At 46.4% G+C, this 13613-nt stretch overlaps 1 protein-coding gene across 2 annotated transcripts in view; it reads right to left on the bottom strand.

Moving 5' to 3' along the window:
* Nucleotides 1–13613, bottom strand: part of RNF111 (ring finger protein 111) — a 306333-nt gene that overhangs the window by 136155 nt on the left and 156565 nt on the right. For both annotated transcript variants that reach the window (XM_069222081.1, XM_069222080.1), the window contains exon 6: nt 6497–6813. In XM_069222081.1, the coding sequence (XP_069078182.1) occupies nt 6497–6813 (317 nt within the window). The remainder of the gene's footprint in view (nt 1–6496; nt 6814–13613) is intronic.

Here is a 13613-nt window from a genome sequence, read left to right on the forward strand (position 1 = left end):
CAGAGACAAATCCAGCCAATAGGTTTTTATATAGAAAAATATCTTTTCTTAGTTTATTTTAAGAACCACAGGTTCAAATTCTACATGTAATATCTCATTTGAAAGGTATTGCAGGTAAGTACTTTAGGAACTTCAAATCATCAAAATTGCATGTATACTTTTCAAGTTATTGACAAATAGCTGTTTTAAAAGTGGACACTTAGTGCAATTTTCACAGTTCCTAGGGGAGGTAAGTATTTGTTAGATTAACCAGGTAAGTAAGTCACTTACAGGGCTCAGTTCTTGGTCCAAGGTAGCCCACCGTTGGGGGTTCAGAGCAACCCCAAAGTCACCACACCAGCAGCTCAGGGCCGGTCAGGTGCAGAGTCCAAAGTGGTGCCCAAAACACATAGGCTAGAATGGAGAGAAGGGGGTGCCCCGGTTCCGGTCTGCTTGCAGGTAAGTACCCGCGTCTTCGGAGGGCAGACCAGGGGGGTTTTGTAGGGCACCGGGGGGGACACAAGTCCACACAGAAATTTCACCCTCAGCGGCGCGGGGGCGGCCGGGTGCAGTGTAGAAACAAGCGTCGGGTTCGCAATGTTAGTCTATGAGAGATCTCGGGATCTCTTCAGCGCTGCAGGCAGGCAAGGGGGGGATTCCTCGGGGAAACCTCCTCTTGGGCAAGGGAGAGGGACTCCTGGGGGCCACTCCTCCAGTGAAAGTCCGGTCCTTCAGGTCCTGGGGGCTGCGGGTGCAGGGTCTCTCCCAGGTGTCGGGACTTTGGATTCAAGGAGTCGCGGTCAGGGGAAGCCTCGGGATTCCCTCTGCAGGCGGCGCTGTGGGGGCTCAGGGGGGACAGGTTTTTGTACTCACAGTCTTAGAGTAGTCCTGGGGTCCCTCCTGAGGCGTCGGATCTCCACCAGCCGAGTCGGGGTCGCCGGGTGCAGTGTTGCAAGTCTCACGCTTCTTGCGGGGAGCTTGCAGGGTTCTTTAAAGCTGCTGGAAACAAAGTTGCAGCTTTTCTTGGAGCAGGTCCGCTGTCCTCGGGAGTTTCTTGTCTTTTCGAAGCAGGGGCAGTCCTCAGAGGATGTCGAGGTCGCTGGTCCCTTCGGAAGGCGTCGCTGGAGCAGGATCTTTGGAAGGCAGGAGACAGGCCGGTGAGTTTCTGGAGCCAAGGCAGTTGTCGTCTTCTGGTCTTCCGCTGCAGGGGTTTTCAGCTGGGCAGTCCTTCTTGTTGCAGGAATCTAATTTTCTAGGGTTCAGGGTAGCCCTTAAATACTAAATTTAAGGGCGTGTTTAGGTCTGGGGGGTTAGTAGCCAATGGCTACTAGCCCTGAGGGTGGGTACACCCTCTTTGTGCCTCCTCCCAAGGGGAGGGGGTCACAATCCTAACCCTATTGGGGGAATCCTCCATCTGCAAGATGGAGGATTTCTAAAAGTTAGAGTCACCTCAGCTCAGGACACCTTAGGGGCTGTCCTGACTGGCCAGTGACTCCTCCTTGTTATTCTCATTATTTTCTCCGGCCTTGCCGCCAAAAGTGGGGCCTGGCCGGAGGGGGCGGGCAACTCCACTAGCTGGAGTGTCCTGCTGGGTTGGCACAAAGGAGGTGAGCCTTTGAGGCTCACCGCCAGGTGTGACAATTCCTGCCTGGGAGAGGTGTTAGCATCTCCACCCAGTGCAGGCTTTGTTACTGGCCTCAGAGTGACAAAGGCACTCTCCCCATGGGGCCAGCAACATGTCTCGGTTTGTGGCAGGCTGCTAAAACTAGTCAGCCTACACAGATAGTCGGTTAAGTTTCAGGGGGCACCTCTAAGGTGCCCTCTGTGGTGTATTTTACAATAAAATGTACACTGGCATCAGTGTGCATTTATTGTGCTGAGAAGTTTGATACCAAACTTCCCAGTTTTCAGTGTAGCCACTATGGTGCTGTGGAGTTCGTGTTTGACAGACTCCCAGACCATATACTCTTATGGCTACCCTGCACTTACAATGTCCAAGGTTTTGTTTAGACACTGTAGGGGTACCATGCTCATGCACTGGTACCCTCACCTATGGTATAGTGCACCCTGCCTTAGGGCTGTAAGGCCTGCTAGAGGGGTGTCTTACCTATACTGCATAGGCAGTGAGAGGCTGGCATGGCACCCTGAGGGGAGTGCCATGTCGACTTACTCGTTTTGTCCTCACTAGCACACACAAGCTGGTAAGCAGTGTGTCTGTGCTGAGTGAGAGGTCTCCAGGGTGGCATAAGACATGCTGCAGCCCTTAGAGACCTTCCCTGGCATCAGGGCCCTTGGTACTAGAAGTACCAGTTACAAGGGACTTATCTGGATGCCAGGGTCTGCCAATTGTGGATACAAAAGTACAGGTTAGGGAAAGAACACTGGTGCTGGGGCCTGGTTAGCAGGCCTCAGCACACTTTCAATTGTAAACATAGCATCAGCAAAGGCAAAAAGTCAGGGGGCAACCATGCCAAGGAGGCATTTCCTTACAAATGGTCTGAGCCTGGTGGCCTACCCAGCGGCCGCATTCCAGAAATAGATTTGGGGTCTCAATAGAAACTGCTGACAAAATAAGGTACAAGAACTCTACCTTTTTTTGTTTTTTTTAACAACATCAGCTTCCTACTAGTCCATTTACACCCACTCTTTTTCTGTGTTGTGTTGATTATCTCTTACAAATCTGTGGCTTAAACTCTCCATCTCAAAACATGGGAATTATATTGACCTTTTCTAATCTGGATCTTGACTAAACATGAAGATGGAACCAATCTAGGAGAAGCAGGAAAACAAGGAGAAGAGCAGGCAACAGTGACTGAGAGGAAGTCCATCATAAAAAGCACAGGTGAGTGAAGATCTGCACTGATTACTTGCACAAGTATTTCTCCACCTACTTTAGCTGTTGACGTGATATTTGGTTTTAGCTCATTGCTTCTTAGTCTAGTTCACATTTTCAACTGTTAACTCTACACAAATGTACTGTGCTCTATTGCAGAGCTAGTTCCTTTGTGGTACAAGGTTTGTACTCTAGTGTTTAGGAGTTCTGATTATGTGTATGGTGGCAGGCCTGCATAAAAAATAAAAATATGCACAGCAGGTACAGCTCTGTGTTTGTCAGTGTACCATCAGGACACAGGGTACAAAATGCTTCCCAATTTTTTCCCATTCTTCCTTATCCAAGACAAATACCATACTCCGGCCATTTGTAATTGTCCACTGTCCAGGAGAAGTCCTCCTCCTAATACTGGAGATATGTGTTTTCTCATATTTCCCCAACGCTGTTGATACTAATACATGTTTTTAACATGCACATTCTCTGGCTGAGTATGCAGTTAATACCACAATTTTTGCTTGAGCACACCTCACCCTCAGGTAAGGCTGATAGAGTAGTCCCTCACAATTTTAAGAATGCTTGTTTAGACCCTGCCAGTGCACATGGGTCGGGTATGGCCATCATTTACAAGTCTGAGCTTACTATTACTAAGCGGACTGCTTTTCCACACATTCATCCCAGCAGAACTTTGGCAAGTTGAAGAGGAACTCTATTCTTTGTTATTAAAACACTCAAGCATCTTCCTTCCTCTCCACTTAACCGGTTTGTAAATTATTTCTTAGACTTTAATTCGACTTTTTGCTTGGAGTGCAACAATTTGCACTATCATGTAAAATGTCAACATATTGTGGGATGATTGTACAGATGCCTTCTGTTTTTTTCTCTACCCTGGCCCAAGGACACAGTGATTCAATTGATCACCTGGCTCATTTGGGTCATCAAGGAATCTGGGTGGTGAACTGGGCCGCTCCTTCGGCATCAACTTGTATGCTTAAGTCAACTGATTATTCTTTTAAAGATTACATAAGCTTGTTTGCTTCATAGTTGGATGCCAATTCGTTACCATGAAATTCAGGCAAAATTGAAATCATCCCACTGGTAAACCCCCTTCTATTTGGATGATTCTTGATGGCCGTACATTCTAGGGCTGCAGTGGAATAAAACTGCAAACATGGGGTTAGTTCTCATTTGTCATCTGAAGGCCACATAACCAAGTCATTGCGAGTCTGTATAGCTTTCCTGCGGAAAATGCTGTCCATGTTTTACCTGCTTCTTTCATGAAAGACCTATTACAACCCACAATCATCTTCCACCTAGCGTAATGCAGTTCCTTGCTCTTCCATCATATCTGCATTTAAGAGTGCAGCAAATTCAGAAGGCTTCTGCCCAGCTACTTCTGGGTCAAAAACGTGTCCTCGTATTACAATCTATGTAGAGGCTTTCAGATTCAAAGCACCCTTACTAGGTCATTGAACAATTCATCACTCAGCTTCACGCTGTCTTCAGATAATCTTGATTTCTAATTTACTCAACAGAAATTTACGTTCCTCAGCAGCTCCATATTACTGTGCCGCAGTTAGAATTGATGGTAGGACCTTCTCTAGTGTCACAGGTAGGGAATGGAACACCCTCCCTTTCTATTTAACGATGAAAAAGGAAACCAACACTTTTCACAAACTATTGAAAACACACTCATTTTTTTAACCTTCTCTTTTGATCTATCTTTTCTCTCTTTCCCACAGGACCAGGACGCGCTGTTTCTGGGTAACAGACCGCTTTAGAAACTCCCAAATCAATCAAAACAAAATAGCATATCTTGAAACTGTGAGTCACTTTGGTTCTAGCAAGATCATGGATTATTACAGCCCGTCTAGCCAGCAGTGACAAAGATACTGCAGAGATGCTTGCTAGTAGCGCATACTGATGAGCCTGTGCAGTGCCACACCTCTGCAATGCGCCATCAAACTCACGATGCCATGGAGGTTGTATCCTTAGTTATTGACCCCAAGTCTGGAACTGTCTCAATACTCTGAAGTCACAGTGGAATCCATACACTAAATTGCAATGTCCAGTCAACAGAAACCAAGAGGTGCTCTTGACCTGCTTACTAGCCAAAAGCCTGGTGCATTTTAAGGTATGGTCCTTTGTAAGAGGGTAAGGCTTTGTCGGTGATATTTGCACTACAGTACAATTTCCCTTTGAAGAACAAAGAGTCTAGTTTTCAAAAGGGCAAAGAAAAGTCTATCCTAGAATCCTAGAACAGTGTTCCCTAATCCACTAATCAAACCTGAATACTCGAACCTGTCCTCGACATACTAAACTGCAATACTATCTCTTGTACATGAAAAGGCCTTAGGGTGTGGAGGTCCAATGGTGAGAGGGTACAAAGGGCAGCTTCGTCCAAGGCATACTCCAACCAGTCCATGTTATTCAGACCGATGAGGGCTGGACGGTTAGAGGTTGGAAATGGGAATAGGACAACCAAGCGAAGGGGAGGGAATTTGGGCTGGGCATAAACTCGGAGTAACAGTAGTAAGGACAAGAGTTTCCTCTCTCAGAAACTCTATGCATTTGCATAAGGAAAATCAATATGTCCGGTATATAAAATAAGGCACTGGCAATATTTTCTCACGGAGCTGCTGAAAGTCTTGTTTCTTTGACTCCTGTACTCTGTACCTGAAACTTCCTGTAACACATTACCGCTTTATGGTTGTGACACTAGATACCAAAATTAAAAAAACAAAAAAACACAGACAGAAAGACAATTGATTTTAGAGTTTGTCTCAGATAAGGTATAACAAATCTTTTATATACAAAAATAGTACTGGTATCTGAATTGTAGCCCATGATATTCTAGTGTTTATGAACGTAAGGAATATCACTGGCAATTCTAGGATTAGCACCACTACATTCTAGCAGAGATAAATAATCTAAAATCTACCGGTACCTGCAGGGTTTCAGTCACATGACATTTGAGTATACATGAACACCTCAATGCAATACATATTTGCCAAATAATGAAGAATCTGAAGGAGCAGGATATAAAATAACAGATAACATGGTGTATACATGAACTCGACTTTGTCTCCAGACATATTCAGACAGGAAAAGGAACATCCAGTGATCTTGCAAAGTATGGAGCAGTTGTAACATCGACACTTTAAATAAAGCCCTCAAAGATAGGATTCTTTTAAATGACATTAGGTCGTTCAAAAACACTTGCAGGTTGTAAAGTGAAAAGAGATAATGTGATAAAATGTGCCAGTCTCTGGCTGTTTTGCAAATATCATCTATAAGAGAGTTTCACCACTTTCCTATCTGAATCTTAATTTTTCAGTTTTTTACTTGAAATGTTTATGAAAACCTACATAGGCGTGTTCACAAACCTAACAGTAATACATCAAAAACTGTTTAAGAACTCAATTGTAATGATAACACTTACTAAGCATTACGTGGCATTTCAGTTAACGGTGTTAATAGTAAGCAATGGAATTGTTTGTGAAGAAGCCTTCACAGTACATGTGTGGCTGGTGATCTTGGCTACAGACAGAACTAAAATCATCTATTTGTGTAAGACTTAGGTCTTCCAATCAAAATCTTTACCCACTTCAACAATATGCAATTGTAGCATCAGAAGTTTCAACACACACTGTGAGCTTTGAAAATGATTACACCACTTCTATTTACCTGATCAAGATATCCAGTACTGGTAGTGCTGCTGGCTCCACAGGGTGCTGATGCCGGGGGAGGCCGCTCTACAGGGCAGTTTGAGTCACTGAATTGAGGGGACAGAGAGACAGCAGGGTGGGAAGTGTGGTGATGGTGGTGAAGGTGTTGATGCTGAAAGTGGTGCTGGTAACAACTGGCATGAGGATGTCCTAATAAGTGGTGATTCTGTGATGAACTGCCACAAGGAGAATGCTGTGGACAGCAGGATGGTAGCCTCGGCATTGCTGGAGGACCATTTTCCAGTGTAGTAGTAGAGCCAATTCTGTGAATGTCATCTTTAAAAAGGAATGGTAAAGGGTTTACATGTAGCAGTGAAATTCAATTTGCTGAAAATAATACAGAAACTGAAAGGAAATGTTTGTCAACTTTAAAGACAGAAGGAAACAAATTTACTTACCTGTAACTCTGGTTCTCCACCATTGATATCGTCAATAAATTAACATGCTTGAATCATTCCCAGCTGTCCGGCTGAGAGCCTTTGGTAATCACTGTTAACGCAAGAAAGTATAGACACCAAATAAGTTTGAAAACAGCCAGACTATATGCACCAGTCAGGTTGATTAGCTGATCCAAACACGAGCCAGTTAAGTGACAGGAGCTTGAGCTTTACTCTCTCCCAGATGCTTTAAACTGGCAAACTTTCAAGCCTGTAGGAGAGCACACACATATATCCTGAAGCATCATAACAGAAGATGGGTGGTTTACATGTGAATCTATGAAAAATTATTCCCTCTAAAACACTGGATCTTTCACAGATTCACATGCTTGAATTGAGATTAACAGAGCAGTATTAATAAACATTAGTAAGAAGGAATGAGATTTAGCTTAAGGTAAAAGGTTTCAGAGCAATAGCTACCACCCTGCTGACTCTTTTTTGGCCAAAATATCAATGCAGTAATGCTTTGTGAATATGTGTCTAGTTCTCGGTGCACTGTTTTACAGCCATGGGCAGCTGAGGCGGCCATACGTCTCATGGAATGAGCTTAATAGCACCTGAAGGCTGCGTGTTCATCATAGTGAGTCCATATGAAACATGATACAATTCTCCTGGCTCAGGTCTACTTAGTTAACAGTTTACCTTTGTCTAAATGACCATAAGCGAAAAAAACAGGTCTGATTGTCAAAGTCCTTGGTTTGTTGCAAACAGAACTTTAGACACCTCTTAAGGGCCAAATAATGGAGTACTCATTCGACTGCAGTGACAGGGTTCAGAATTAGAGGTGAATTTAGGATTTGTGGATAGAAAAGCATTGCACTTAAAGAATTGCAAGTAGAAGAGAAGAAAAAAATTACTTATTTTCGATATATATTTTTCTGGTGAGTACTTTACTTGCAGGTTCCTTACCTTTTAAAAAGCTCGACACCAGACTGGATCTGAAAATAGATGGTGCAGGCTCAATCTCTGCACCGGATGCAGCACAGGGGTGACATCACTGGAGGTTAGGGAACAGATCTTGTCCCTCTGGCTGTGAGAAGAGGTGTACACTGATAGGTAGCCAAGGCGGAGAAGAAAGGGAGTGTTAAAGAAGATCTGCATATCAGACCCTCCTTGACCAATCTGGGGCAATCAGAATGACAGACCTAGTTTTGGAGCAATTCTTCAACTCCTGAGACACTAAGAGGAAGGGGGAAAATTCAGAGTAAAGCAGAAACTTCTAAGTTAACTGAAAAGCAACCCAGAGAAGCCCCCACAACAGAAAATGGTCCCAGTGGAGCAGAGTCCAGATTGATTTGCATATGGGTGGGTCAAAACTCCGATGAAATAGTGTGCAAAGTAACAATGGACTGAGATGCGATCAGAGTAATATACTTCAGTGCAATGAGCTAAGTGGGAGAGGTATCCCCAGGAATGGATCCGTGCACACTGTGCCACTGGAACCAAGCTATAGCCAACTACTGAACCCTAATAAGGGCAAAACCGATCACGGGTTGTGTTCTGGTTCAGAGAGGGCCTGAAATGTTCCTATTGTAGCAGGGTCAAGAATGATTTTCATATGGCCGAGTCCAAACTGAAGTGGCATGGTTTGCAAAATAATGCTTGAATGGGATGCAGCCTGACTAATTACTGGTGGCTGAGATTAATCCAAGCATTCAATTCACCAATTTGTTGTATACTACAGAAACTAGAGAGTACAGACAGTGGGAAGTGAGCATTCTTGAGAGGCAAACATTTCACCTGAGGACCCCACAGGGAGATGATGTTTTGGGCCACCACCTTGTGGAGACAGCACTTGTGGTTGGTAAGATGAAGCGGACACATGTGGTCGACTCTGGTGTTCAGAGAATCCGCCAGATCGTTACAACTAGCCAGACCCCATGGGCCTGTGCCGAGGCCCAGAGTTTTCCGGCAGAGGCATTGTGACACCACACCCAACTCCTTGTTCACATACCACATTGCACTTACATTGTCTGTGCAGATCTGCCAGATCACCCATAAAAGGAGGGTAGGTAAGCTTTCAAAGCAAAGTGAATTTCCCACATGTAGGAAGGTGGCTCTGTATATACTATCTCAAAGTGAGAGACACTGTGCACAGAGTCCAAGAGTTCCTCTTAGAGGTTGACAGTGGCAAAATTAGATAATTCTAATGCTCTATTTTGTGGTAAAGTGGTCGAGCAGTAGGCTTATCAGAGGGTAGTGTTAAGCATTTGTTGTACACACACAGGCAATAAATGAGGAACACACACTCAAAGACTTAGATCCAGGCCAATAGTATTTGTAAGGAAATGCCTCCTTGGCATGGTTACCCCCTGACTTTTTGCCTTTGCTGATGCCAAGTTATGATTTGAAAGTGTGCTGGGACCCTGCTAACCAGGCCCCAGCACCAGTGTTCTTTCCCTAAACTGTACCTTTGTCTCCACAATTGGCACAACCCTGGCACCCAGGCAGGGTGCACTATACTACAGGTGAGGGCATAGGGGCATGAACACTATGCCCCTACAGTGTCTAAGCAAAACCTTAGACATTGTAAGTGCAGGGTAGCCATAAGAGTATATGGTCTGGGAGTCTGTCAAATACAAACTCCACAGCACCATAAAGGCTACACTGAAAACTGTGACGTTTGGTATCAAACTTCTCAGCACAATAAATGCACACTGATGCCAGTGTGCACTTTATTGTAAAAATACACCCAGAGGGCATCTTACGAGATACCCCCTGAAAACATACCCGACTCCAGTGTGGGCTGACTAGTTTTTGCCAGCCTGCCACACACCAGACATGTTGCTGGCCACATGGGGAGAGTGCCTTTGTCACTTTGTGGCCAGGAACAAAGCCTGTACTGGGTGGAGGTGCTTCTCACCTCCCCCTGCAGGATCTGTAACACCTAGCGGTGAGCCTCAAAGGCTCACCCCCTTTGTTACAGCGCCACAGGGCATCCCAGCTAGTGGAGATGCCCGCCCCTCTGGCCACTGCCCCCACTTTTGGCGGCAAGGCTGGAGGAGATAATGAGAAAAACAAGGAGGAGTCATTTCCCAGTCAGGACAGCCCCTAAGGTGTCCTGAGCTGAGGTGACTCTTACTTTTAGAAATCCTCCACCTTGCAGATGGAGGATTCGCCCAACAGGATTAGGGATGTGCCCCCCTCTCCACAGGGAGGAGGCACAAAGAGGGGGTGGCCACCCTCAGGGCCAGTAGCCATTGGCTACTGCCCTCCCAGACCTAAACACACCCCTAAATTGAGTATTTAGGGGCTCCCAGAACCGAGGAAGATCGATTCCTGCAACCTAAAGAAGAAGGACTGCTGACCTGAAGCCCTGCAGTGAAGACTGATACGACAACTGATTTGGCACCAGCCCCACCGGTCTGTCTCCCTACTTCGAAGAAAACTGCAACAGCGATGCATCTCACAGGGTCAAGCGACCTCTGAAGCCTCCGAGGACTACCCTGCATCTAAAGGACCAAGCAGCTCCCGAGAACAGCGGCCCTGGTCAAGAAACTGCAACTTTTGGAAACAAAGAAGCAACTTTTAAAGACCACACGTTTCCCGGAAGCGTGAGACTTTCCACTCTGCACCCGACGCCCTGCGGAAAACTAACACTACATGGAGGACTCCCCAGCAACTGCGAGCCCGTGAGTAGCCAGATTTGACCCCCCTGAGCCTCCACAGCGACACCTGCAGAGGAAATCCAGAGGCTCCCCCTGACCGCGACTGCCTGCTTCAAGGAACCCGACGCCTGGAAACCACACTGCACCCACAGCCCCCAGGACCTGAAGGAACCGAACTCCAGTGCAGGAGCGACCCCCAGGAGACCCTCTGCCTAGCCCAGGTGGTGGCTACCCCGAGGAGCCCCCGCTGTGCCTGCCTGCATCGCTGAAGAGACCCCCGGGTCTCCCCATTGATTCCTATTGAAAACCTGACGCCTGTTTGCACTCTGCACCCGGCCGCCCCTGTGCCGCTGAGGGTGTACTTCTTGTGCCTGCTTGTGTCCCACCCCCCTGGTCCTCCCCCGGTTCCCCTGGTCTGCCCTCCGAAGTCGCAGGTACTTACCTGCTGGCAGATTGAAACCGGGGCACCCCTATTTCCATTGAAGCCTATGTGTTTTGGGCACCACTTTGACCTCTGCACCTGACCGGCCCTGAGCTGCTGGTGTGGTAACTTTGGGGTTGCCTTGAACCCCCAACAGTGGGCTACCTTGGACCCAACTTTGAACCCTGTAAGTGTTTCTTACCTGTAAACTTAATATTTACTTACCTCCCCCAGGAACTGTTGATTTTTGCAGTGTCCACTTTTAAAATAGCTTATTGCCATTTTTGCCAAGACTGTACATGCTATTGTGATTATTCAAAGTTCCTAAGACACCTGAATGAAATACCTTTCATTTAAAGTATTGATTGTAAATCTTGAACCTGTGGTTCTTAAAATAAACTAAGAAAATATATTTTTCTATACAAAAACCTATTGGCCTGGAATTGTCTTTGAGTGTGTGTTCCTCATTTATTGCCTGTGGGTGTACAACAAATGCTTAACACTACCCTCTGATAAGCCTACTGCTCGACCACACTACCACAAAAAAGAGCATTAGAATTATCTCTTTTTGCCACTATCTTACCTCTAAGGGGAACCCTTGGACTCTGTGCACACTATTTCTTACTTTGAAATAGTATATACAGAGCCAACATCCTATAGTATTTATATATAAAAATATATTTTCTTAATTTATTTTAGAACCACAAGATTCAAGATTTGAGATAAGTACATAAAATGCAGGTAAGTATAGAATTTTGATTCAAAGGAGTAGTACACAGAGTTATGGTTAAAATGGCAATAAGCTATTTTAAAAGTGGAGGGAGGGGGGGGGGCAAACAGGCACACAAAACACACCCTCAGCGGCACAGGGGCGGCCGGGTGCAGTGTGCTAAGTAGGCGTCGGGTTTGCTATTGAAAGCAGTGGAGGGACCCGGGGTCACTTAGGCGCTGCAGGCGGGGCACAGGGGGGGCTTCTCAGGCCAGCCACCGACTGGGCTAGGAAGAGAGCCGCCTGCTGGTCACTCCAGCACTGGAAGGTGGTTCCTCTCGGTCCTGGGGGATGCGGGTGCAGTACTTGGTCCAGGCGTCGGGTTCCTTGTTACCAGGCAATCGCGGTCAGGGGGGAGCCTGTGGATCCTCTCTGCAGGCATCACTGTGGGGGCACAGGGAGGTCAACTCAGGTTACTCACATCATCGTAGTCGCCTGGGAGCCCTCTCTGTGGTGTAAATTCTCTGGAGCTCGAGCCGGGGGTGTCGGGTGCACAGTGAGAAGTCTCACGCTTCTAGTGGGAAGAGAGAGTTCTTTGGAAGTTGCTAAAAAGTTGCAAAGTTGTTGCTGTTTGCCCTCACCTGTGATATAGTGCACCCTGCCTTAGGGCTGTAAGGTCTGCTACACGGGTGACTTACCTATGCCACAGGCAGTGAGAGGAGGGTATGGCACCCTGAGGGGAGCGCCGTGTCGACTTTTCTCCCCACCAGCACACACAAGCTGTGACGCAGTGTGCATGTGCTGAGTGAGGGGTCCCCAGGGTGGCGTAAGACATGCTGCAGCCCTTAGAGACCTTCCCTGGCAACAGGGCCCTTGATACCAGGGGTACCATTTACAAGAGACTTATCTGTGTGCCAGGGCTGTGCCAACTGTGGGAACAAAGGTACAGTTTAGGGAAAGAACACTGGTGTTGGGGCCTGGTTAGCAGGGTCCCAGCACACTTTCAATCATAACTGGCATCAGCAAAATGCAAAATGTCAGGGGGTAACCATGCCAAGGAAGGCATTTCCTTACACCACAGCTCAAGCAAACTGATGTACTGAACCTGCTCTTCTAGAGACCTGCTCATCACCATGTGATCCAGATGCACACCCAACCCTAAGCTGGATGTATTAGTCACTACTGAGGCCACAGCAGGTGGTAGGCATAAGGGCTTTGCCATTTCTGTGGGGAAATCAGACAACATCCAACAGATCTCCTCCATGTGGGAATCACTGCATTCAGAGGCACTTCTGGAGACCCCTCATGTGCCAGCATGCATGTGCGACCAGCAGAATGCAGGACGCCAGGAGACCTAGCAGGTCAAGGAGTATTAGGACTAGAACTTGCACTCCCCTCTTCAAACATCAGATTCAAATCCCAAAAGTCCTAGACCCTCTAGGGAGGAAAGAAACCTGAAAAGATGTTAGTCCAAACAGGAACCTGCCATGAACCACAGGTACATCTTGTGCGACTGAAGGATTGCATATGTTATGTTAAATGTACTTGTTATAACGCTAGAATCCTCTCAAAAGGGGTATCTCAGCACTGGTAGGCAAGCAGAGAGGTCAACAAACCTTTGAACAATGTGTTCTAAGGCATCTTTCTGAAGTTGAGATGGTCAGGACAAGTGCAAATTTCATATGGCAGTTTGTTCCAGAAGACAGGGGCCAGATAGGAGAAGGCTCTACCACCTGCTTTGGATTTCTTTATCCTAGGAATCGTGAGTAATGCTTTGTCATTGGATCTCAAGAGTCTAGCAGGGCAGTAAGGTATACGTTTCTGTGCAAGGTAGGAGGGACCTAGTCCCATAAGGGAATTATGAGTAAGACAGCAAACTTTTAAAATGTTGCATTTCCTAA

This window comes from Pleurodeles waltl, chromosome 3_1, assembly GCF_031143425.1.
Source record: "Pleurodeles waltl isolate 20211129_DDA chromosome 3_1, aPleWal1.hap1.20221129, whole genome shotgun sequence".
NCBI classification, from domain to species: domain Eukaryota; kingdom Metazoa; phylum Chordata; class Amphibia; order Caudata; family Salamandridae; genus Pleurodeles; species Pleurodeles waltl.